The sequence below is a fragment of the Penicillium macrosclerotiorum genome, assembly GCF_028827735.1.
Source record: "Penicillium macrosclerotiorum strain IBT 26536 chromosome Unknown utg000003l_segment0_segment0, whole genome shotgun sequence".
In the NCBI taxonomy this organism is placed as follows: Eukaryota; Fungi; Ascomycota; class Eurotiomycetes; order Eurotiales; family Aspergillaceae; genus Penicillium; species Penicillium macrosclerotiorum.
In genome coordinates, this window is record NW_026643083.1 from 3,242,038 (window position 1) to 3,267,616 (window position 25,579).

Consider the following 25,579-nt stretch of genomic DNA (forward strand, 5'->3'; position numbering starts at 1 on the left):
GGCAAAAGGAAGAGTCCCTGCATAAGTGGAGTTTGATAGTGATAACCTAAGCGGAATATTTGACTGGGCTAAACAAACCCGCGACCGACATCGAGATTTCCATTTATGGGCACCAACGGGATCGCCGGGTGTGGGAAAAAAAGGTATAAATAGGTTTGCTTGGATGCCAGTGGGATGAGGGGTAAATCCCTGTCAGTTTCATTTCCAAATCTGAGTTTTGTCATCACCCACTGCAAATTTGAAAATTCCCTCGATGCCTTTGAAAGTTATTGTTGTTGGTGCTGGATTAGGAGGGTTGGGCGCGGCGATCGCCTTGAACCGCTCCGGGCATGATGTCCACGTATACTTGCCTCGGTGCCTTCTTAAGCTTTGCAACCCGGTCGCTGACCTATTCTAGGTCATTGAGCAGTCGAGCTTTCTCAACGAAGTAGGCGCTGCTATTAATGTAGCACCCAATGCCACGCGCATCCTGCAAGACTGGGGATGCGATTTCGAGATGCTTCAGCCCGTTCGTGGTACCCATTTCAATTTCTGGGATGCTGAGGGCAATTTCATTCAAAGCGCTGTAAGCTTTGCCGCGATTCTAAACTTCTTCAGCCAGATATCCCGTGGAACTGATGGTTCATTCCACTAGGACATCGACATGCTTCGAAATACACTTGATGCCCGAGAAGATTTTTATTTTGCCCATCGAGTGGATTTGCATAATGCTCTACAGGCAATGGCTTCGAGGCCCGTCGATGGACGGAAGGTCCACCTTCGCCTTTCCTCACGGGTTGCTTCTGTCGTAAGAATTGACTGTGTTCTGCAATGATTGTGTGTTTTGACCAGTCTCTAGAATGCCGAAACCGGGGTCGTTACCCTTGAAGATGGAACGAGATATACCGGAGATTTGATCATTGGAGCCGATGGGATCCATGTAAGCTCTTCTAATTCTGTGAGTATGCAAATTTGCTAATCTGAGAAAATAGTCCCGAACAGTGAAAAGTATTACAGGGGAGGAGCCTCGCAAAGAGGACACTGGCCAAAACTGCTTCCGATTTCTAGTGCCCGCGACCAAAATGCAATCTAACCCCCTCACTGCATCTTTACTGGAAAAGGTAGGGACAAAGACTCTGAATTGCTTCATGTTGGCAGATAGGCGCCTAGTAGTCTATCCATGTCGCCACGGTAACCTGTTTAATTGTGCCGTCATTTACCCTTCAGGTCTGGAGAACGAAGCGAGGAATTCATCGTGGCTTGACTCAGCAAGCAAGGATCAACTACTTCAGACATTAGAAGGCTTCTGCCCTGAGGTTCAGGAGATAGGTCGTCTTGCGGAGGATGTCAAACTGTGGACCCTCGGATGCCGTCAACCACCACGAACATTTGTTAAGGGTAAGCTTGCACTTGTGGGCGATGCCGCTCATCCCACTCTTCCCCGTAAGTTCTCACGCCTCTCTAGACTTGTGATTCCAGTATAGTTAGAAAACCTCACAGACTCACAATGTATCCCCAACAGATCAAGGTCAGGGTGGTTGTCAGGCCTTTGAAGATGCAGCTGCACTCGGCGCGCTCTTTCCTGCGGACACATCAGTGGAACAAGTTTCCCACCGCCTCGAACTGTATGACAGGGTTCGCTATGCGCATTCGGTAACAGTCATGATCTTATCGAAGAAGCCCAATGAACGACGTGCGGAATTATTGGATGAACTTCGGACCTATGTGCCTGACGCAGAAGTTCCGGACGACATGTTCGCCTACGCGTGGCTCTCCTATCCTAAACAAGAAGCTCAACGCTTGCTGGCCGCGACTAGTGTTAAGGCATGAATAGCATCATGCTTGACGGTGTATGTTCTCGCCGGCGACGAATTTTGGGGGTCTGAGATTATTATATAACACGATCGAGCTTCAGACCTATTACACGTCGATATGCACTTAGTCTGCTCTCCGAATATGAAACTTGATCGCATCCTATCATAACAGGCTCGGCTGAATGACTTCTGTTAATATTCAAATCGGGCTAAATCAGCCTACCGCCTACCGCCTACCATTAATTTCCGATTCGACACACGTCAAATCTAAACTAATAGACAAAACTTATCACAATATGTAACGTTGAAACTTCGCCAGCATCCAAATCACCATTATAATAAGACCCCACATCGACGTTCATATGTCCAATCATGAAAGACTTAAGTCTTACCCTGTTTGGATTCCGTATGTCTGCCCCCTTTGGCCCCATGTGGGTTTCCCTCGCAGGCATGCGATCAACAGCCTTGTATTAGGAGGGCTGAATTGGATCAGCATGAACGTAAGGCTACAAAAACCAAAGCTCGCTCTGCCGTTCAAACTGGAGGCTATTCAACTCTGCTATACCAATATTAGACTCACATATTACGCATCTGCGATTTTCATACACGGCTCCCCATGGCTCAGCAAGACAATGTCCAAGGAGCCGGTTCGCCGACATGCTCGGTCGAGGAGTTTACCAGTATAACATTCGACTATATCATCTGCGGCGGCGGCACGGCAGGATGTGTGATTGCCGCGCGTCTGACCGAGAATCCTGAAATTACCGTTGGCATTGTTGAGGCCGGAAAATTTCGTATCGGTGATCCTCTTGTTGATACTCCGGCCACGAAGTTTCAGCTCTACGGAGATCCCGAATACGACTGGTGCATGTACACGGAACCGCAGGTAAGTTCAGCCCTATTTCACAGATGCATGGACTGCTGTTCACGTTCAAGGTGTACTCAATCTCTTCTGTAGAAAGAAAACCACGATATTATCCACCATATCCCCCGCGGAAAGCTGCTGGGCGGCTCCAGCGGCATCAACTATATGCTATACGCCCGGGGCTCGCGACAAGACCACAACGACTGGGCTGAGCTGGTTGAAGATGAAGGCTGGTCCGCTGATAGTATGCAATACTACATGCGCAAGCACGAGGTCAGTGAATTCGGTGTGTTCCCATCTTTGAACAGTCTTGCCTTCTGACCCTATGATCGCAGACGCTCGAGCCACTAGACTCCGCAATCAAGAACGCCACAACCATGCCGTTCGTCGAAGAATTCCACGGCACTGGTGGGCCCATTCGGACTAGTTTTAACGACTGGGCTCTGCCCGTGGAATACGATGTCATTAAGGGATGTGATGAAGTTACCGGCATGACCAAGAAACCGACCGACCCCTGGAGCGGCGATCACATTGGCTTCTACCACTCTTTGGGCTCTATCACGCGTACGGGCCCGAACAAAGGCAAGCGCAGTTATGCTGCGCCAGCATACTATGAGCCCAATCGAACCAGGCCGAACCTCAAGGTCCTCTGTTCCACCTTGGTCAACAGGGTTGTCCTAGATGGCACTAAAGCTACCGGAGTCAACATCTCGAACGATGGAAAGGAGTACGAAATCTCCGCCCGGCGGGAAGTCATCGTCTGTGGCGGTACACTAAAGTCTCCACAGATCCTGGAGCTCTCTGGAATCGGCGATCCGGCCATCCTTGAGGCTGCTGGCGTATCATGCAAGATCGCAAATCCCGCAGTGGGAACTAATTTGCAAGATCATTTGGGCACCGTTGCCATTTACGAGCTTCAGCCGGGCATCACAAGCCTGGATACACTGCTCCAAGTCCCGGAGGCCATGCAGGCGGCACAGAAGCAGTACATCGAGACTGGGGGTGGCCCGCTTGGCTCCACGAGTGCCATGCAGGGCTTCTTCCCGGCCAAATCGATGATGTCGGACGCAGAGCTGGAGGCGGTCATCCAGAGTATTCGCGACATCCAGCCGACCAGCCCGTTCCATGAAAAACAACTTTCCCAGGTCATCAAACACCTGCAAAGCGACCAATCAGCGAATATCCAGCTGCTCATGATGCCTGCGACCGCCAATCCCGATGGTATCAAACACCAGAGAGAGCTTGCCCAGGTCCCACCCCCAGGTAAACCAGGTGGCATAACCTTTGCGCTATGCTTACAGTATCCCGTTGCACGCGGCTACGTGCACATCGATAGTCCAGGTATGATCGAGACGCCTGGTTTTTATGTTAGCTCCTAAGTAATAGCTAACTCCTCTTCCCCTAGATCCCACCAAGCAACCCGTCATCCAGCCCAATTATGGTGGCCACGACGCAGATATCAGCGTCCTTGGTGCTGCCTTCCGCTGTGTAGACCGTGTTGCCCAAACAGAGCATGTCAAGCCCTCTCTGCTCAGCCGCACTGTGCCCTCCCCGACCGTTGACCTGCAAGACCTCGCCAGCGCCAAGCGCTCCGTTCATGACATCCTGATGGGCCAGTACCATATCTGCGGCTCCGTCGCGATGGGTGACGCACTTGATTCGCGGCTGCGGGTGAAAGGCGTCTCAGGGCTGCGTGTCGCCGATGCGTCGATCTTCCCGAACAACATAAGCGGAAACATCGTCAGTAGCGTCTACGCTGTCGCGGAGAAGGCGGCCGACATGATCAAGGAAGATTGGAATTTCCAGCCGCTGCGCGAGGCGATGGCTTAAGGGAGGGATTTTTTCGCCCAATCGCCGCGCGTCGTACGGCTCGACACGAGGGTGCTTGTGTCCAGTCCTTTGCGGACAAGCTAGAAGACTACCGAGTGCCGAGTAGTAGGCTCGTCGGCCGGCGGGAGTGGTGGAGCCGGTGTGTGGAGATGCCCGATTCTCGGCAAGGTGTTTATCTCGAGGATGCCGCCGTGTGCTGTAGTTAGTTAGTTCCGTAGTGCTTTGACAAATCGGCTTAGGTGGCTGCCATACTCTGCGGCTATGGCTTTTTTTGACATTCCGAGGACGGAGTGCGGGAGGGCATAGTTCGGTGATCGACAGCAGAAGTATGTGATGTGTATTAGTACTTGCCGTCGATGCCGCCAACCTATCCTGGCGATCTACATGATACAAAGTCCGAGAGGCCTTTGTCGACGCTCATCAACGGAGTGCAAATAGTGAGAGAGGCTTCTGATTTTCAAAATCAATTGATTGAAACGCGGACCTTATCGTACAAGGGCTTTACGAGATTTATTCAAATAATCTAGCCTTCTACTTGGTATACAGGTGATCCACCCAAGTGGCTTTGGATTTTCTAGCAATGCTGCCTGAAAACTTCGTTGCGAGTATGCACTATTCTATCTCCCCGAATTTTATTCCATGCGGGTCCGGCCCGATCACGGATAACTCCACGTAGCAATGCTGAAGCCCAGCATGGCGACTCCCAATTTTGCGAAACCCAGACACACCGCGAACTCGCCGGCAGGAAAGCGTATGGAGCATATTCAGTATCAGAAGCCGTCCGGTCGGGCGAAAAGAGCGATACCCACCTTGAACAGGACGGGGCCGATGATTCCACCAGATTCGGGAAGTCGGAGGGGCAGAACAATCAGACCGGGGTGTTTCGGACCCAGCCAGGTCCGCTAGGTGTGGCTAACCGGGGCTGTGTGATTGGGCCAGCTCTACTTTCCCGAGGACTACGATTGCGGAGGACGCGACGTTTCCCGGGGGAGGGGCGAACGAGCGAGACGTCCTGCGAGGCAGTACTTCGTCGTGATGGAGTGCCCTTGACCGGGACAGACTGTGTGCGCAGGGAGCCACTCCGATAGGCTGTCGTTACCTCGCTTTGGGCGTCTATTTTCAGGGTCAGTGCGAAGCAACCCAAGCTTTCGGTGCCCAGGGCTGGGCGACGATTGAGTTAAGTTTGACTCTAGTCTTCTTTTTGCATGCTCTGTCCGGTGTGGTGAGCTGGCCTGTCAGGTCGCTTAGTCGCCCGTGGTTTCATCGTTCAATTTAGCCGTGTATTCCCCTATTGGTGAGAGCTAGTTCGAGTCTAATTCACTAGCCCGAGACGCTTTGCCAGCTGACGGACCAATCGTAGAGCTTGAGCATGTCACTGTGCTCGTTCGAGTGGCAAGGACCTTGGTCAGCCGCAAACTCCATGATTCCAGTGTTCAGAAAATCTGGAACAAAAAAGAAAGCGTTGAGGAACAGAAAAAGAGATCACAGAATGATGTGTGCGAGACTCCGGCCAGCACCATCTTAAGGTTTCCACGGTCACGGGAAAACAGGGTTTCGTAAGCGCAAAGCCGTCGGGCCAGCGCGAGGCTGAGTCAGGTGATCGAGGCAATCGTAGCAAATGAACGGGGCACGTGCTGCAGGCTGCGGCAGAGCCACACTGACTAGTCCGAGATCAGACTAGGGGCACTGTCTCCGGGGGCAGTCTCGACTTGCCTCCGTCATGGGGTCGTTCGGCGGGGATTGGACAACCTCCGACAAGCTCAGGTCGCTTCTTTTTCTCTTCCACGCCCATCGTCCACTTACTCTCCTGCAGCCTGACACAACCATAGGAATAAAAAAAAATCTGTTTCCGAATCCTTTCTGAGCTCTTCGACCCTGTGCCTCCCCCGCTTTCCGTGAGCTTCAATCCCTGCGTCCCAAGCGCCAGCTCTTCCAGCCTCACCTTTTCCCATCCTGGTGTCGACGTACAATCATGTCCAGCCAACCTCTCCTCCAAACCGCTCCGGGTACGTGATTCATATCAGACGATGAAGCTTCGAGAATGACTTGCAAACGGCTTCACGCCCTCCTCACGGTACACTCGAAAAGAAAATGAGCCCGTTAGCTAACAATTCTTCGTCTAGGCAAGCGTATCGCCCTCCCCACCCGCGTCGAGCCAAAGGTCTTCTTCGCCAACGAGCGTACCTTTCTCTCATGGCTCAACTTTACCGTCATCCTGGGCGGTTTGGCCGTCGGCCTGCTCAACTTCGGTGACCGCATCGGTCGCATTTCCGCCGCCCTCTTCACCATCATCGCCATGGCTGCCATGATCTATGCCCTGGTTACCTTCCACTGGCGCGCACAAAGTATTCGGCGCCGCGGGCAGAGCGGCTTCGACGATCGTTTTGGTCCGACCATCCTGGCCATTGCCCTGCTGGCAGCCGTCGTCGTCAACTTTATTCTGCGCATGCAGGATAACGAGTTGAACTAAGGGCAACTCTGGCTGACCTCTGATATTCACCCTCTGATCCATGACATTGTTCGCGTGCTTCCTCCACGTCTGTTAAGAATACCCGCATGACCCTTCCTCCCCCCCCCCCCCCAAAAAAACCGTCTTTCTGGCTCCCTTGTTGCAATCGGTTTATATCGCTCTATCTAGCGTTTCCACTTTTTTTTCTTCTCTTTGTTGGTTCTATGGCCGGTAAGGCCTTGTCATATCATCTCGCACAGTCTGCGGAGCTTTTTTTCTCTATTCTTCTGATTTTTGCGCTGCTCCTGTCATCTATGACCCTCATCGTCTACCTTCTTCTTGATATCTATACATAGGGCTTTTCCGGCGCTATTGGTTGGTTGTACCTCTGGAAGTCACTTATCCTTATCCTCATATGCTGTGTCCCGAAGTTGTTCGTACATCCATACATCAATTGAAACGGTTGCTGCTTGATGCAAGCATCATTCCCATCCTCCTTATCCTTTCTCGTTGCCGTTGAGTCGGATTCCGCCCACGGCTGCTATTCGCTATCAGAATTGTGGTGTGGTATCTTTCTTGGATGCTGTTCTGTATTGCACCTGGCTCTACCTACCACAGTTTGAGATAGATCTCGGCATCGGCTGGCAAATATGCTCTTGCATGGACACGATGAAGAAAACCAGTCTCACCCAAAATAGGCATTAGGTCAAGAGGCCAGACCTAATGATAGGGTATAGATTATAAGGTCTGACCTGATAACCTATTAGGGCCCTAATGAAATAAAAGGCAGATACACTAGAACCGTATAACTATATAGGGTCTCAAAAGTCTGTTCTGACCCTGCTTTCTTAGTCATCAATATAAAATATATGTCTATCATATCTTCTACCATGCTTACAGCTTCCTAGAAATATAATTACGGGTTTTAAGTGTTACTTAATCAATCTTTTCAACCATCATCATGAAGTTTATCTAGAACGTAACATACCAAATTATTATCTTTCTGGATATACGTATACTCCTAGTAAGAAAATCTCGAAATCGGGTATGCTTAAACTCGCTCGGTAAATACAAAAAATTCGTGTCAAAACTTTTAATTCCTTAGATTGCTTTTCATATTTTGTAGAATGCTGCATAAGATGCTACTTGTCAGTGTAGGGAATTTTCGGTCAGGTAAGGACTCAGCAATGAAATAGGCAGAACAGTACAGTAGCTCGTACATTGATAACAGACTAAGTCTTGAGGATATTCCGTCTATTGAGTTTCTGGGCCTAATCTTAATACATGCGATTCACTGACAAATCATCCCGATGAAGTTATGTATCAGACGCGATAGTGTCCCTCGGAGCATGGTGCTCCATGAAATTGCTCCATGGGGGGATTAGAGTGCACCTGGAACGATGGCGAGACCGTTCAAAGGCATAAATAATAAGCAGCTGCGTAGCTGATGCAGACGACAGCAATAATATTTCGGGAGGCTCGAAGAATACTCTTCCTGGTGAAGGCCGCGAGAATGTCCTTGACAGCATCGCCCTCGTTAATATTCGGGAATGGGACTTGTGGTACTTCTTTACCAAGAAACGTACACAGAGGTTCCCAACCATCCTTTAGATCAAAATGCAGCAGGTTCTGGGGGGACGTATTGGCTTCTACCAGGGCATTATGTCTCCGGTAGACATCAAGCGATTTCTTTTCTGCTTGCTCCTTTGTCGCGCTTTCAAGAAAACCATCGTCTGAAGCCAATAGACGTTTCCAGAGGAGATAAACAGGCCGCATAAGCTTGCGATCGAAAGTCGACACCAAGGCTGAAATAAATGCATTCTCGAAGAAGGTATCTATCACCGCTGTGCGGAAGCTGCGAAGCCATGCTTCTTCCTCTCGCTGGACAAGCACGACTTTTGCTTCTGGATAGGCGTCGATGAGCTCCTTGGAGAAACATACAGCCGGCATATCTGTAACAGCGGTGTATCCATCCAGAAATTTGTTCCAATAATGACGGTCTAAAGTTTGACCCAGGCCCTTTGCCTTCGTGTCCCAGGCATCGAGCCATATTCGGCCTTGCTCAGGGTGTTTGTAAAGTTCATATGCGTGATGCACACGCTCATGACCAAGAATGCGGAGAGCTTCTTTCATTGCTGGCAGCGAGAAGGTCAGGAAAGGCTGGACGACTCATTTACTTTATCTCACTTACAAGCTGTCCCGGTTCTTGACATGCCCAGCGACAAAACCTGTAAGCCTTCCATGGTCGTGATAAGCCCACCAGGTTTAGTGAGTCACCAATATTGGTTGTTGAAAAATTGGATACAGCAGCAACGGCGAAGGTGATGAAAAAAAGGGAAAAATCAGAGCAAATGGGGGCCAAACAAGAAGAGATATTGGGGGCGTAGCCAAAGGCGGGCGGGTTGCTCATCCTGATTGGGGCGGTGGAATCGTACTATTCAGAGGAGTGGGCCTGACTGCACGGCGGTGAGATTCCTTAAACTATGAGCGGGATTTATGCCTATCACCCTTACTGCAATCGAATCTTCGAATGCTAAATGTAGGTACTGTTTTTTAGAACGATTCATCTTAGGTTTCAGGAAATTTTAAATAACATTCGATATCTTGATTCGGCTTGTTACATGAACCACATTATGTCTTTCTCTAGGAAATGCCCCTATGAGGACTATCGAATCCCTCCTCATTCGGGTAATTTGTCAATCGACACGAGGTTGCATAGAGTATGCAGTGGTAGTGTCAATAATGGTCAAGCCATATCGATCTTAGAGTATTCAAGGGGCACCAGGATCGGCATAGTTTCCCAATATCATTCAGAGATGCCTTGCGGGTTCCATTTCCAGCACAACCAAGTGGTTCCATTCCATCCTCAGTTTAGTGGTAAGTCCAGGTACATACAGAGATTGCTAGGGCCCTAGGGACAGGAAAGTATCAATCTCCATCGCCGACGACAAATTCCCACCGCTGCTGCGGCCGGTTCGAATCTGCCCGGTGTTCCGTACTGCTAACTGATTAACGTAGATTGTTAGGTTGCTAGTTGCAGGGTAGCGGCCTGTTGGTCAGGTAAGGAAAATGAATACAATATTGAATCGAGGAAGGATATCAAAGGTCTATTATTCCAATACCCGAATCTTGAAGATATTCAATTCAAAAGAAAGGGGGGTTTCCTTTCTATAACCTTAATGTCGCCATTTCGCTATTTGCCGAGGTTATGACAATAAAGGAGTCCGATTCCAACTTTTTGTTCACTGTGAACATATATCGTCATGCATTCGATTCGTATTCGAGGTCGACCGGAATAACATCAAGTATGATACATTTGGTTGTTCTATAAAATTAGACGCGCTAGATAAAGGATAGACCCAAGGACACCTATCGGAAGTGTCTTGATTTTATAGCTAAGATAGATAAAGATTTAGAGAACCTAACTCGAGAGAAAGATAAAGAAAAAATCAGATTCCTTTGAAGACTAGACAAGCTTTGTTTAGAAAATAATAGGATAAATACTAAGCTATAACAGGCTACTGAAGAAATTAGGAAGGTCTCGGCTAAAAAATAGAAGCCTAAAGCAGATATCTACTAGCTACAACTCTAATGAGAATCCCTGAATACTAGTATATAAGATTAAAAAGCGTAGACCGATCTTCAGCCCCTTCTATATTAGGCCTATAGCGAGCTAGTATCGGCAGCTACCCGGTTCTAGAATACTATCGAGACCCTTTAAAATAAATTGTCAATATAGTAGGATACGGTATCGGCTAGGAAGGCTAGGATCCAATGGAACGAGATGCTCAATATAGTGATGTATTGGGTGACTGAACTATCTAAGTGTGTGGGCGGGGGAATGTTGAATATCCCCTACCTTGCTGTCTAGCGTGTTACGGCGCTGGATTCCGAGTATACCCGGGATACCATACAAAACACATAGCAAATCGAGTATCCCTGTAATATCCTGACGCGCATGGAGATATGTGGGTCTCGCCCGTATTATGCAGTCTTCCTTCTCGACATAAATTACGAGCGGCCTATCTGCCTAGATCGGTTATAGTCTAAGCGGTCTAGGCGAATTAGTGTTACAGACTCCCTTGCAGGTGCCAAATATGGACATGCCTGAACCAATTGGTTCCACAACAATGCGGTCAGGATCTTGTCGGACGACAAAGCAGGAACAGACCCAGGCCACAACACCTAAAGTCACGTGATACCCCACACCAACGATAGGAAGGACTGGATATATGACGCTCGTTCCCCCACCTGTATTTAGTATTTCACGTTGATTTATACATTGTTACTTGAGACCTACCAATTGCTGCCTTGGTTACTTGATTCTTACTACAGTGCAATATAAGAACACACCCACAACTAGGAGGAACGCTTAGTAGTTATCTATAATTAGTACTTAGACTAACTAGGCGCTCTACTACGTAAGCGCTCGCGAGCGCTAGGAAGCCCTACTAAGCGAGTACTAGACTATATATTTTCAAAAAGCATACAGAAGGTAATTTAGAATAAGAATACATATCTCTAGTCCTCTTAGTAGCTTAGAGCGTTGCAGTCAACAAAGATAGCCTGGAATTTCTGGCTGTATAGGCAGGCTCGACATATTGACACTCGGTTTCTGCCTCCTAGTATATGTGTTAGTTTCTTTACCTAAGGTACAGGCTGGGTTTCTTTCTTGACAATAAGAATACAATAGGTAAGGCACCCTAAAAAGTATATATACACAAGAATAACCCTTGTATATGAATCAGAATGATAATGAAACTAGCAATATTAATCACAAAAATTGATTGTGTCATGAATTATTCTTTATCATATACGAGTGTTCCAGTCTTGAGATATTCGACAACGGGTTTTCTGTATTCATCATTATAGTGACATTTATGAACATATTAACAGTACACGTGAAGACCAACTTAGCATAAATGCTCAATACTATAACCAAGACACCTCTCCCATAATGCAGAAGAAAGGAGATAACAGTAGATACATGGTTCAAAACTTCCTCGCTGGCGTCCCTGCTTCAAACAAGGCATCCAGTACATCAAACGACTGCCCTTTTGTCTCCGGCAAACAAAAGCAGCAGATAATCGTGCAAATGAGTCCTGAGCCCAGAAAAACTAATCCAGATTTGGCACCCAGATTGGCGTCCTCCTGGTTCACTGGATATGGGATCGCAATAGACCAAGCCATGTTAAATAGTGAGAGTGTGAGCGCTGCAATCGAGGTGGACTTAGCCCGCAGCCGCGAGGAGGAGATTTCGCCAACGATAGCCCACCCGACTGCACCGACAGATGCGTAGTAGAACAAAGCCCAAATAATGCAAAAAGCTGCGAGGGCACGGTAGTTCCAATCTTGTCCAAGGCCCTCGAAGCCGAAGATTGAGATAATGAGGAGGCAGATCAGCATACCGCAAGAGCCTGTGAGCATTTGGGGGCGCCTGCCAACGCGCTCGATGAAAATAAAGGCGGCTAGAGCAGCGAAGAGTGAGATGATCCCTTGGATGACCGTGATCAAGAATGCGTTCTTAAAGCCGGATAGGGTCAAAAAGTAAGAAAGATAATTGCCGCAGAGCGGGAAACCTGTGAGGATTTGCATGATGACGGGCAGGCAGGCGAGTAGGGTACGGCGAAGATTGAAGACTTGGAAGCATTCGAGATAAGAGGAGGAGTCGGTGGCGCGGGACTGGCGCTCATGTAGCAAAGTTACTTGGATTTGGTGAAGTTCGGCCTCTAGTGTCGTGTTATTGATTTCGGGGGTTCGGAGGCGGGCAAGTGCTGCTCTTGCATCACTAAGGCGGTTGCACGATACCAGGTAGTATGGCGACTCCGGGACAAAAGCGAAAAACATGACCAAACAAAATAGGGCGGGCCCAAACTGGGATACCACGGCTCCTCGCCAGGACCACAAGCTGCTGACATGGCTTGTTCCTTCGAGGACACATGATGCAATGAGCTGGCCGACTATGATCCAGAATTGAAAGTGGGAGAGAATTAGGCCTCGAATGACTGTTGGTGTGATTTCGGACACGAAAGTTTGCGTATTCGCTTGCATGGAGCCCATAGATGCCCCCATGAAGAGTTTGGCTACGACCCAAATTTTCCAATTTGTAGAAAATAGCTCGACAAAAGTACCGATGATAGTCAGTCTATAGAAAGCAAGAAGGTGTCAGGCAGTCAAAGAGACGAGCTTTGCAAACGTGGTTGAGTTGACGTACGTGACAGTAATTAGGAAGCACAACCGACGCCCAAAGATGTCATTCATTGAGCCAGACAAGATGGCAGCCGCCATGGCAGAGGTATACTGGACAATAGACCACACAAGCTGATGGTTGGCGGGGAGTGACCAGCTCTGCGACGCAAGATCGTAGACGCCAAATTGCTTAATGAACTCAGTGTTGGCGATGATTGAACCAATCAAGGTCAGGTCGTATCCAATGAGAATAGGGGTCGTCGTGCATGCGAGGGCTGTTGCGTAGCTGTTAGAAACCGCTGCAACCTATATTAAAGAATGGTGGATAAGGGGAGAAAGCCCAGGTGAACACCGACCAGCTATGATAGCACGCTTATGGTGTTTGACTGCCTTGAGCTGCTCACTGAACGGAATCGGAGCAACAAGGAGATCGTCATCCCGGGTAGTTGGACACTCCAGATCAGTATTGCTCTTTGACTCTCGCTCGCATTGCTTGAGATTCTCCATGGGTGCGAGTTTACGGAAGATAGTAGAAAAATATGAAAAGAAACAGGAAGAAAATATCACGCGGGAAGTTCTCAATCAAGCGTAATTGATTGAATGAAAGGATTTGAGGATTATAGACGGATAGCACGTGCTCCATCTATATAAGCTGCCCCCAAGCATAGGAAAATGATCTCTCGCCAGATAAAGACAGATAGGGTTGTGCTAGGCGGAATTCACGTTCCAGCCCGGGGACCATGAACCCCGGAACCCCAGACCAATTACACCCCGCCCAACAGTTTGGTACTATCACCACGCGATTGCGGAAGCTAAAGCCATTGGATTTTGAAATTATCTTGATCCTGTTTAACACATCGAAATCAAGGTCCTTATCATCACCAGTGGCTCCCAAATTTACAGCTGGATCAATCTTGAGAAGCTAACAGTGATTTCCAGCCGGCCGAAGAATATACCTCGGGGTTGGCGAATCCCGCTATGTGTGGTAAAAGCCGCGTAGCTATCCCCATACCGTAACCCGGTTTCAAAGACGCGTATTGAGAACTCATTCTTAGACTAGGCAAGACTCGGACACTGCAAGAGCAGACTCACCCTTTGCAGTTTGTTTTATGGCATTTAAAAGTGGGTAAATACAATGTTCATTCATCTAGCTCTATTTGATCCAAGTAATCTCGCGAGGCACCCTAACTTTCCAAACAGGCACCGCATTCGCCGCCGTTGTCCCCAACAGAATCTCAAATTCGGCATTGGCATCAATAATCCAGATATTTCTCTTTGTCTCAAACATACCAAAGGCATAAAAATCAATTACAATCTCCACATCGTTAGTTTCACTAGGAAGAAGTGGGCGCGACTTCGCAAAACCGCAGATCTGCTTCTTCGGGCGCTGCAGGCGTGTTGAATCGGACTGCGAAAACCATGCAACAACCGTCTCCTGCCCAGGGATCTTACTCCCGCCTGTGTTGGTTACATGAGCTGTAATAGTCAACGGGGTTGACAGATCCTTGATGAGCTCATGTGTATTGATTGAGCCCGGCGAGACCGTGAAAGAATTATAGGAGAGACCGAAGCCGAGTGGGAAGAGGGGCTTGATGGAGAGGAGGTCCCACCACCGGTATCCAACGAATAAGCCTTCCGTGTATTGCACTTAGTGCTCCTCTCCTGGGAAAGAAGAGAACGCAGGGCAATCCTCGATGGGCCGCGGAAAGGTCACAGGCAGTCGGCCCGAAGGATTTACACGGCCAAGCAGAACCGCAGCAGCTGCGTTGCCTAGTTCCTGGCCTTGATACCAGGTGTACAAGATAGCGGACACCTCGTGCATCCACGGCTCCATGTTTACCGGAGTCCCCGCCTGCACAAGGACGATGGTCCGGGGGCATACCGCAGCAACAGCACGTATCAGACGCACTTGCTCACCAGGTAAATCAAAGGAGAGGATATCCTGACCTTCAGTCTCCCACTCTCTGTCGCGGCCCACGACAACAATGGCCGCCTCGCAGCTCTCCGCCAGTCTGGCTGCCTCCGCACTTGTCTCCTCGAAGCCGAGGCGTATCCCCTGGAATTGATCTTCCATGGGATCCAGCAAGGGCAGAATATTTGGCACGAACTGGCGATTATGGGACTTATAGTCAATTCGAAGATGATATTCTTCTCCTCCGATAAAGCTCATGGACATCACCTTCTCATCACTTCCGTATGTGAAAAAGAGTGCAAAGGCTGCTGGGTCTGCGTATTTTGGAAGCAAAATTTTTTAAATGCGTTTCATCGTAATAATCATCTCGGCATGAAACTGAAATCAGTCGAACTGGGTTGGAATATGGACTCATTTAACTATACATGCTGCGACTTTTGAAAACGGTTCAACCTCCGTATTTATCGTGTTACTCCGCACTGTTGAGCCTGATTTTACGAACTAAAGAAGTAAAATCAAAAGAATGATCTTATGCTAGTATTTCTTCCTTAGTATTCTAATATAGGGTTGAGAAAATCCCTTTTTCCCTTACTTTTCCTATTAGGGAAGATAGTGGATAGTGAAAAGACCGACTAACGAGCGAAAAACGATAAAATATTTAGCTACATGCCCAGGGGGTATTCGTTCAGTACTAACTATAAGCTGTTACTATAAGCGTCTTAGTAGGGCGAGGAATGAAAGTGTCTTTCATATATATTATTAGGAGAAAAGCTGATATTCTTAAGGATGTGTTTATGACTTACATTTCTATCCTAAGGAGGTCCCGTCAAATAAGCTCGATTGGACTCTAAAGTAAGTTCTAGAGTATGGGGGTAAATTTGAGTCCAAGCTCACTCGATTTTACAAGCTTGGGTAAGTCTGTAGACAAAGTTCCGCCCTATGATATCTCCACAATGACCACCTTGGTTTTTTTTTCTCCTTTCTACAAGCACTTCCATATTTAATATTGGTGTCCCGGAGATAATTAAGGGTAGAATAGAGGCAGAAATTACCCCTGGACCATCGAGGAGGTGCAATCTAGGAGACTAGAATTATGTAGGGTGCTTTGCTATGAGAAAAAATGTAGAGCTCTTGAGTAGACTGGAACCATTTTATTATTTTCTTGAGTCGATTTTATAGGAATGTTGGGGTTGTAAAGGCTAAGATTTCAATATTTCTTTGGCTAGTGTGAGAGGTGTATTGCTTAGGTGCTCCTGTCAAGAGAGCAAGGATGCTACAAATACCACGAAGACCCACATTTTCTACTGTGTGTCTTGATATAACAGTGATACTCGATTCCCTGTATATTTTGCATAGAATTTCGGGTATTTTATTAGACTTTTTATAATAATCACTCACTTCATGGTAGGTAGGTAGCTAGATCTCCTTCTCGAGAGTTTTATGCTGATGCCTACTAGGGTGCTCAATCTGGGATCTCGGCAGGCTTTGTATGCGTATATGTATAGATCTTCAATCTAGTAGTGGTGATGTTCTATATGCTTTCTTCCACTGCTACCTCGCCCGCTTCCGCTCTATATCAGCTTCCTTCTCGTTTCTTTTAGCAATAGAACTATTTGCATCTCTAATAGAGAGCACCCCTATTTTGCTAAGCGGTGGTTTTAACCTAGCGCTTAGGAACTAGGCGCTGTAGTAGTTGTTGAGCTTCCTTGATCTTACGAATTGTATTATTTACAATTTAAAGATTCTCTATAGTAATCTTGTAATAATAAAATAGACGATTAAGATTCCGTTACTAACGCGGGGTGAGGTCTTCTTATTAATATCTAGTAATCTTCTTTTAATCATTTTCTAGATCCTATATAGATCTAGGCAGCAATTCGTTGATACTAGAAGATATCGTAGTTTATGTTAAGAGTGCTACTTGCAGGGTAGCGGCCTGTTGGCTAGGTAAGAAAGATGAATACAATATTGAATCGTTATGGTATCGAAGAAGAATATTAAAGGTGTATTATTCCAATAATTGAATCTTGAAGCTTAAAACGGCGTCAAAGCTAGACATTTTCGGCCTCAGTTTTAACGTCACTTAGCGTTGGGGTGTAATGAATATTAGTCAAACCCCAATTTTGCAGTACAGGGAGCATTCCATGGTTTTGGAAACCTCTATACCCATCAGGGAAAGCTGTTGGAGGCAGAGGAGATATACTAGCGGGCACTGGCTGGCTTTGAGAAGGTCCTTAGTCCAGAGCATTCCTCCGCTCTAAGCAGTCATAAAAAAGCTGAAGGAGGCAAAGATGTTCGGTCCAGATCATCCCTCCATTCTCGATGCTGTATTTGGATACATCTATCTTTACTTCTATACGGTTCAGCCGCGACCATAATCCTACAAGTGGAGGACCTCTTTGGACTGACCTACTTGGCACGCATCAACTGGCACGCCTACAAGACTTGCTCTAAGTACCCGATTCCGGATAAGGCTTAAGACAGCGACGGTACGGTTGCAAGACGGTAGAGTTGGGAAACGTATTGATCCATTGATCCACGAGAGACCGGCATACAGTGATCATGTTGTGTCGCGTAATATCTCCTAGAAATAGGCATCTTCTGCCTCCGAAGAAGCACCGCGCAGGAACAGAGACAAACTCGGCTTTCTTTTCTTATTTCAAAGCGTGAATAAGATTTACTAATTTTGCTCCATCGGCTCCGATAGCCTCATCAATTTTGCCCCCATTTTTAAAGGCAGCAAAAGTTGGCATTGCACGTATACCGACCTCCTGAGAAATCTGGTCTTGTGTATCGACATCGACTTTGTAGAATTGGATACCGCTTAGTTCCGGGTCGTTCGAGAGCTGCTCGAAAATAGGTGAAATCATTCGGCAAGGTCCACACCACGTTGCCCAGAAGTCGATTACAGCAGGATCGCCGCTATTAATGATTTCACTAAATTGTTCGTGCCTACCGCATTTAAAATATTAGCACCGAGCAATATATTTTGAGACGAAATTATGATCTTGAAATCACGTACGAGGTAATAGCTGTAACAGGCATCTTGGTCAACGGGTCCTCTTCTGCAAAATCCACAAATAGATTATTTATAATTTGAAAATAAAAAGAGGTGTAATAGAAAATATAGGCAAAAGAAAAGAGATAATCAGAGCTGACTGTCAATTCATATAGTTTCGCCTAGCATTACCCCCTCCCCCACCTTTCAGCCGTGCCAGGGAGTGTGTGGCTAGGCTTGCGAATACTCTGCATGACTCCGGGTTCGCCGCACTATCATCTCTTGGCTGGAAATCTTCGACGTTCCAATAGATGGTAATCATTCGGATGACTAATATCCAGTCGACCGAAATGTGGATTCTACATGGCCCATCCCTAAAGTTCTGCCCACATTTAGCTTTTCTCTTCAGCTGACCAGGAGCTAATTCCGATGATCCTTACTGTAACCTCACTGGGATCTAGCCGAGCTGAACAAGGAGGTTCCTGGTTCCATATACGGAGTGATCTTAGATTTTAGCGCTCTGAAAAATCGCCCCAACATTCTATCTTCGAGTAGAATAGCCCTGTCCCATCTGACTAACTTCTTACGATATAAGTTCTAGCTATTACTTGAAAAGCTGAATATGATTGCTTGGTACCACATGTCGATATAGTAGGATACGGTGTCGGCTTGGCAAAGTAAGATCCAAGGGAATGCGACGCTCAATGTGATGATATCTAACTATATGATTTATTTGGCATGGCGCGTTAAACATCTCCTGCCTCGCTGACTAGCGTGTTACGGTGCCGAGTTCCGAGTCTACTCGGGGGACTTTATAAAACCAGTGAACCGGGGCTCTCTATAGCAAGCCTGGCAAGCAGCCTGGATGAGATGGATCAACGAACAGACCAACAAACCACCACACATAACACAATTGAGGAGAGCTTCGCACAAAGGAAACAGAAGCTGTTTCAGCGAAAGATCTGTAGAAGTTTATTCTTTCCCTATCGGAGATGCACAGCTATATCCTGTAAAGACTGTGTACTAGGAAATATATCCTCCAATCAAAGCTCATCTATCTTCAGCTATTTCCCCACTACACTAGTTACAATCCGGATCTAAATTAGGGTCCTGATTAGGTTGTAGATATAATATATGTACTTGATCCTAATTAACTATATACGTCATATTTTAATAGCTATAATCCTCAGTATTAAGGGCTTTAAATTTTACACATTTCAACTTCTTCAACTAGTCTAGTTTAGCGAATATGGTGCTTAAGTATGTGTCTAATGTATTTTATTGTTATGGAATTACCGCATCCATGATGTCATTCGGATCACCTTCGGATACGATTCGTATCCATAACGTGATGGATATGCATGAATGACGGATTCTCCGAATATAGGACGCAAAAATGACGCGATAAAGGTATCTCATATATCTTCATCCATTTATTCAATGTTACATCCATTATGAGATAGAGAAAGACTCCCCTTCTTTCAAACTGAGTCTCTTTCAAGATTCAGTTATCAAAAAATACACTACCTTTCTTGTTCCTCGATTCCATAGCGATTCAATATTGATTCATTCTTCTCTTACCTAATCAACAAGCTACTAACTAACCTGCAAGTAGTACTTTCACAATCCCGGGTATACTCAGAAACTAGCGCCGTGATACGCTAGTCAGCGAGGCAGGAGATATTAAAAACTCCTTGCCAGATAGTTCACACTGTTCGACATCATGTTGACCATCGCGTTCCATTGGATCCTACCTTGGAAAGCTTATACAGTGTCCTACTATATTGACACTTATTGTAAGGAAGAAGAGTATATCCTATATGAGGTTAATAATCATTAGAATGCGAATTTAGTACTCTCTCTATAACATAAAAGATACCATATAGATAATATGTATTAGATATTTAATAAAGTTTAGAGATAAATTAAATTGCATCTTGTGATCTGTGGCATATGGATTTACTTGGTGATCTTATGTACGGAGGATTTTGTCACCTCTTACCACCTATTGCTACCAAATTCATACTACATCATCCTATCACCAACTTGATCGCTCTTCTAGACGGTTAAAAATCTCGTCATTGTTAGCGGCAAGCGGAACATGGACATGCCTATAAAGGTGTTTCTAGAAGGATTTACACGTATCTCTTCCCTTCCATTCAGTTCAGACGTTTGAACTCAGCTAATAATACAACGCTTTGGTCGTAATCAAATTAGGAGTATATCGTATAGACTATATTATCTTCCAGAGATATAAATTCTTTTTGAGGGTTGGTGGTAATAAGCTGGTGGATTCTGGGGAGATGTGAAGATGAAGTTCCATTACTATGAGCGAATAATGATAAGCCATTGGCTGTCACGTGGTAACAGTTGGATTTAAAATAAAGCTATTCTTCTACCAAAATATTATGCCTCACGTTTCATCCCACAAAATTGGTTATGTACAAGTTCTATTATTAGTATTACTCTTATGGTGATAGGTATATTGTTATAGAGCAACTAAATGTATAATACTTGATGTTATTCCGGCCGATGTCAGATGCGAATCGTATGCATGACGCATATGCTTATTTTTTTAAAAAAAAACGGTATGCGTTCCTAGGGAACAACAAGTAGGAGTCGGACTCCTTTATCGTCACACCTTCGGCAAACAGTGGAATGACGACATTAAGGTTATAGAAGGAGTATCCCCCTTTCTTTCGAACGTGAATCTTGAAGAGATTCAGTTATTTGGAAATAAGACACCTTTACTATTCTTCTTCGATTCTCTAACGATTCAATACTGTATTCATTTCTCCTTACCTGACCAACAGGCCTCTACCCCGCAAGCAGCAAGCACCCTAACACTATAATCGATATAGGCTTCAAAACCGATATCAACCGATAAAGGACGTAGTTCTGCGTAATTTGAACTAGGTCTCGAGATCCTAGGACCTCTGGTTAGCTAGATATCGCAAGAGTTCGATTCTACCAATAGATAAAATTATCCTGTTCAAGACACTAGATATATATATCTTTAGGTAAATGTATATTCCCCCCCCCCCCCCCCCCCATCACCTCCACAAGATGGGTCACTCTTGATGGCGCCGATCCAGTTCTGATCCACTCAATAGACTACCGTACAATTCGAAACATGCACCACTACATGCATCTCCCAAATCGATCGACACAAGACGCTTACATTCGAGTCGATCTGCGGGCCCGGCTGTTACCACCACCTCAAAACATCAAAGGGAAAATACACCCATTCTGTATATCCACTCTCTGAGAACGTCGAGGTCAGAACTAGCACGGTGCATCGAAAGCGGAGCCTGGCGCTATTCCACGTCGATCTACGGATTACGCCTCGCCGCTTCAACCCTTGAACTACTGTCGAGTCTTGTCTCTACCACCGGTACAGATCACATGACGTATCTTACTCAGCACGACGCTGACTCATCTTTCACATGATGATCGTGCGCCAGCTTTTCTCACCCAACACGCTCGACACGCTCGGCTGCAGTCATCAGGCCCGAACGTCGGGACGGGCATCGGGATATCTCGGTGCGGGCCAAGACCGCGGCGGAAATTCCCGTGGCGGCGATTCGTGGGCGGCGCGACCGCCATCTACGACATTGCGCCGCCCGTCGTGCGGCCGGACCGGAGAATGGGCAGCGCTGAGCGCGGACGGGGAGAGTCCGGGGCCCACCCGGCGCGGTGATCACTATCTGGGAGCGTGGTCTGTGGGCGGGGCGAATCCGAGGACGGGAACGGCGAGGGGGGACGTGTCGGAAAAACGCAAGCCAAGAGCGAGAGAAAGTGAACATCAAGAAAAGCGAACCAAAAAGCGTGATCGCGGAAAGGACAAGAAAAGCCAAGCCGAAAAAAAACCCAAGGGAAAATAATTCTCCTCCTTTTAAAAGGGCCAGAAAAAAAAACTCCCCAAAAAAAATAGGAATCCTCCGAGGATCGATCGTCGCTGTGCGTGCGACAAAGGTGCGCGCACATGGAAGGGATTTACGGAATATCATACGTGTGCGAGATTGCGCTGCCAGATGGACTGTTGGTTGCTCCACCTGTTGCTCGCTTGGGGAGGGATATTCGATTCGGCAACGCAGGTCGCTGTCAACAGATCGTCCCTGTCCAGATACGGGAGTATAAAAACAGTGGTTATTGTAGAAAACGCCGCCCAAAAGCCTGAACAGAGACACCGAGGCGCATAAGAGGCTTGATCCCGCACGAGCCAGGGAAGACGGCGGTGACGCAGGACAAGACCAGGGGGCCGTTTAAAGTCGGCGGGAGTGGCGGTGGCTTTCCCAGTGCGGCAAACTTACCCTTTTTTGCGCCAAGCGCCCAGACGCCAGGGGATCAAAGCTCGAAGGTTCTCGTGTACTCCGTGCGCAGGTCCTCCGTACTCCTGTCCTGTGCTGTGTGCTCTGTGCTCTGTACTCCGAACTTCGTTACCGAGTTCTGTAGAGATGAGATTGCATGAGCTAGGGCTGCTCCACTCGACGGCATTTGGGGCTGTTAGGATTAAAGTAATTGGTATCGGGAAATGAAAATGAAAGAAAAAAAATTAAAAAAAAAAAAAAAAAGATTAATGGTCTCGCCTTGGTCCACATTAGAGACGAATCACGAATTACGAAGTCCAAGGTTTGGATTCTGGAAAAGAACGACATGGGTTCTGTTTTCACGGACAACATTCCATTCGAGGCGCGTGCTGATATGTCACGATGTCATGATGCATCGTGGAATCTGTGATCAACCACGTGGCGCCGACCGTCTGCGGGGCCCGTTGGTATTCTCTCGTTCTTCGGTGGACGGCGACACGATGACGGAGGTCAAGACCAACTGGCAAAACGGCCAACGGCCGAGATTCCATTGTCACGGTCTTTTTGCGCCATGGACTCTATTCGCCGAGGCACCACACCCCCTTTCTGTTCGGTTCCAAAGGCAACACACGAAATGGAGGCGAGGCCCGCGGGCTGAAAGCCGAATGGAACGGCAGGTACCGATATACTACTCCCTTCCAGTTGAACGCGGCGCAAGGGGACCCTCGCGTGCCGGGGCTGGATTGCGAGGGTTAAAGTCTCGGCCGGCGAGACACAGCGCACAGGATGCGGCATATACGGGGAAATTTCGTAGGCCAAGTGATGCCAACATCCCCTTTTTTTACATCGAAAGGACCTGCCTAGGATGGAAGGTTTTTCGAATAGCCGTCTCCCTCGACGATCGGGTAATTGATTGAATTGAATTGATTGATTCTTCTCATTTGGCGGCTCCTGATAGGTCGCCGACCAACCTACGCTGCCTTTTTCATTGGGGCCCGTTCTTTGGATCCCAAAGCGGGCAAGGAAATGGTTTATCCGAAAAAGAGTTGGACCCATCGGGGCAAGGACGCACGAGCCTATGAGAGGGCGCGCCTTGAATGAGAGGGCCACCGCCCGAGTTTAAACGGCTGCTCGTTAAAAGGCGGTGCTGCGAGTCTGACCAACCGATGGGCGCGTTGGGAGGGGACAGACTTTTTGGATCGATTTAATATTTATAATATTTAGGGAACGGTCCTAGGGGCCTGAACCACACCGGTTCGCATCACGTAAGACTGGTGGGTTTCTCAATTCCATTTTGGATGGAAGGCCGGAGGAGATATCAATCGAGTACGCTGTTCTCTGTCTACAGATCCAGATGACTGCGCCGGGGGAGGAGAAGGGGGGGGAAGATGGTTTCCGAGGCGGTAGGTCGCTTGTAGGCGTCTTCTGGTCGGGGGGAGGATTGGGGGCGGAATCCCTTGCCAGCCTCGCTTCCCCCCTCATTTCTCCAGGTGAATACCACGTTGTGTGCGGAGAGACAGAGAGAGAGAGAAGAGGCCACTGTCGGGACCGACATCAGTGGCGTCGCGCACACGTCCCCGCGGGGTGTTGTGAGTTGGGACCGATTCGAGGGCGGGCTGGTTATTGGCCCTTGTCGGGCCGTCGGGTGGGTTCTACGGCGGCTTTGGCGCTCACCCTGAGCCGTCGGCTTCGGAGGGCCGAAGACACGGGGTTCTCGGGGGCCACGTCGCTAACGAAGTAGGGCGTAGTGACTCGCGAAAGGAGTCTCCAGTAATCGCCGATGTGGTCGGACACAGTCGCCAAGTTCTCGCATCTGTCGCTCGGATCGCAATGTCCACGGGCAACTGAGACGAGATCGGTTCGCCCTCTATAGGATTCGGCTGGCTGTCGAACTCGGGTCCGGGCCCGGCATCGTCTGAGCCAGTGTCGATGTTCTCCGTTATGTTTCGCTTTTCTCTCTCTTTTGTCTTTTGTCGCTTTCTTTTTCTTTTGTCTTTTTTTCTTTTTTCTTTTTTCTTTTTCTTTTCTTTTCTCTCTTTCTCTTGACACATCTCGGGGAAATGATGCACTATGACTGGCGAAAAAAGATGGAGAAGCCGAAAAGAAAAAGGTCAGAAACCCAGTCCCTGGCCCACAGCCTCCGTAATTCCCCGTGGTTGGATGGGTCGGACGAGATACCATTTCCGGAAGCCGCACAGGTGATCCTCCGCCCACTGGAGGATCGGATTGGCGGGAGACTGGAGGATGGACGGCGCGCCCCACGAGACTGTGGTCGCAGTGAGCATTAGTCGGGTTTTAGTTGGCCGAGTTTGGCTTGGGTGACCAGGGGGGGCATGAAGAAGTGGAGGGCGAGGAAAGAAGACGAGTGGTCCAACAAAAGACGGACAAGGATAAGGAGAGTTTCAACGCGCGCATCGTCATCATGCCCCATGCTCCATTTTCGAACGGAGGTTCGGGAGATTAGAGCGCTCCATTGAAGATTATGATGGGGGAGGCAGAATCGGGTTAACTCTTGTTCCCCCGCCCTGTACTCTGTCGTTGCTCCGTGTGTAGGGCGGGTGGCGCTCATCACATAATCAAGGGACTCGAGGTACGTACGGTACCTTCCGTGGCTGTGGCGGTAACGCGATGCTACGGTGTACCCGGTACCAAGCCAGCCCAAGCACCTTCAAGCACCCTCAAGCACCCCAAGCACCACGGCCCTGACGACGGTTCCGCCGCCACAACCGGACGCCGAACGCAGCCATTTCTCGGCGTCCAACATAGGAACAGTAAAATTCTGATCGAAACCAACCACCAAAAAAAAAAAAAAAAAAAAAAAAAAAAAAAAAAACCAAGACACCCAAGACAACCAAGAAATAAAAACAAAATAATTTGGTTCTGCACATATTGAGAAATTAAAATTCCCGAACAGGACAACTACCCAGAAAACTCTGCCGCTAACGCCCCCCTTCCCCTCTGGGTCTTCGCGAGACTTGCCCCATCACTGCCGTTGGCTCCAGGGCTGCTGGCCAGTGGTTGCGTGCCCCCTCTTCAGCGACCCAAGTGAGCGCCCCAGTCCGTCCCCAGTACCTCCCCAGCGACTCTCTTCCCCCCCCCCCTCTCCCTCCCCACTCCCCCCAATCGAGTCCCCAGGAATCCCATCGGTCCCTATCCACCACCCCCATCCGAATCCATCTGAACCCATCCACATCGATTTGTCGGTGCCAATCGCCCAAGAGGCCCCCACGACG

General features: G+C 47.9%; 9 protein-coding genes across 9 annotated transcripts; 4 read left to right on the forward strand and 5 right to left on the reverse strand.

The window, feature by feature from the left end:
* Positions 1-253: 253 nt before the first annotated feature.
* N7462_004067 (putative salicylate hydroxylase) lies at positions 254-1,809 on the forward strand (the record flags this gene model as incomplete). The annotated part of the gene is made up of 6 exons (XM_057075793.1): positions 254-340; positions 398-565; positions 635-787; positions 839-919; positions 972-1,422; positions 1,502-1,809. The coding sequence occupies 6 exons, from the start codon at positions 254-256 to the stop codon at positions 1,807-1,809; spliced, it is 1,248 nt and encodes a 415-aa protein (XP_056935298.1).
* A 600-nt stretch (positions 1,810-2,409) lies between these two features.
* On the forward strand, positions 2,410-4,488 carry N7462_004068 (GMC family oxidoreductase; the record flags this gene model as incomplete). The annotated part of the gene is made up of 4 exons (XM_057075794.1): positions 2,410-2,679; positions 2,752-2,931; positions 2,994-3,999; positions 4,064-4,488. The coding sequence occupies 4 exons, from the start codon at positions 2,410-2,412 to the stop codon at positions 4,486-4,488; spliced, it is 1,881 nt and encodes a 626-aa protein (XP_056935299.1).
* A 1,972-nt stretch (positions 4,489-6,460) lies between these two features.
* On the forward strand, positions 6,461-6,958 carry N7462_004069 (putative vacuolar transporter chaperon Vtc1; the record flags this gene model as incomplete). The annotated part of the gene is made up of 2 exons (XM_057075795.1): positions 6,461-6,494; positions 6,612-6,958. 2 exons carry the CDS (start codon positions 6,461-6,463, stop codon positions 6,956-6,958), a joined length of 381 nt encoding a protein of 126 aa, XP_056935300.1.
* A 1,392-nt stretch (positions 6,959-8,350) lies between these two features.
* On the reverse strand, positions 8,351-9,180 carry N7462_004070 (sulfotransferase family protein; the record flags this gene model as incomplete). Its single annotated transcript, XM_057075796.1, has 2 exons — positions 8,351-9,072; positions 9,129-9,180. The coding sequence occupies 2 exons, from the start codon at positions 9,178-9,180 to the stop codon at positions 8,351-8,353; spliced, it is 774 nt and encodes a 257-aa protein (XP_056935301.1).
* Positions 9,181-11,929: 2,749 nt separating this feature from the next.
* Positions 11,930-13,633, reverse strand: N7462_004071 (maltose permease; the record flags this gene model as incomplete). The annotated part of the gene is made up of 3 exons (XM_057075797.1): positions 11,930-13,082; positions 13,152-13,425; positions 13,483-13,633. 3 exons carry the CDS (start codon positions 13,631-13,633, stop codon positions 11,930-11,932), a joined length of 1,578 nt encoding a protein of 525 aa, XP_056935302.1.
* Positions 13,634-14,279: 646 nt separating this feature from the next.
* N7462_004072 (periplasmic beta-glucosidase precursor) lies at positions 14,280-15,200 on the reverse strand (the record flags this gene model as incomplete). The annotated part of the gene is made up of 2 exons (XM_057075798.1): positions 14,280-14,714; positions 14,865-15,200. The coding sequence occupies 2 exons, from the start codon at positions 15,198-15,200 to the stop codon at positions 14,280-14,282; spliced, it is 771 nt and encodes a 256-aa protein (XP_056935303.1).
* Positions 15,201-17,692: 2,492 nt separating this feature from the next.
* On the reverse strand, positions 17,693-18,083 carry N7462_004073 (thioredoxin; the record flags this gene model as incomplete). The annotated part of the gene is made up of 2 exons (XM_057075799.1): positions 17,693-17,990; positions 18,061-18,083. The coding sequence occupies 2 exons, from the start codon at positions 18,081-18,083 to the stop codon at positions 17,693-17,695; spliced, it is 321 nt and encodes a 106-aa protein (XP_056935304.1).
* A 3,399-nt stretch (positions 18,084-21,482) lies between these two features.
* On the forward strand, positions 21,483-21,920 carry N7462_004074 (uncharacterized protein; the record flags this gene model as incomplete). Its single annotated transcript, XM_057075800.1, has 1 exon — positions 21,483-21,920. One exon carries the CDS (start codon positions 21,483-21,485, stop codon positions 21,918-21,920), a length of 438 nt encoding a protein of 145 aa, XP_056935305.1.
* A 1,768-nt stretch (positions 21,921-23,688) lies between these two features.
* Positions 23,689-24,631, reverse strand: N7462_004075 (uncharacterized protein; the record flags this gene model as incomplete). The annotated part of the gene is made up of 3 exons (XM_057075801.1): positions 23,689-23,962; positions 24,021-24,261; positions 24,466-24,631. The coding sequence occupies 3 exons, from the start codon at positions 24,629-24,631 to the stop codon at positions 23,689-23,691; spliced, it is 681 nt and encodes a 226-aa protein (XP_056935306.1).
* Between the last annotated feature and the right edge of the window lie 948 nt (positions 24,632-25,579).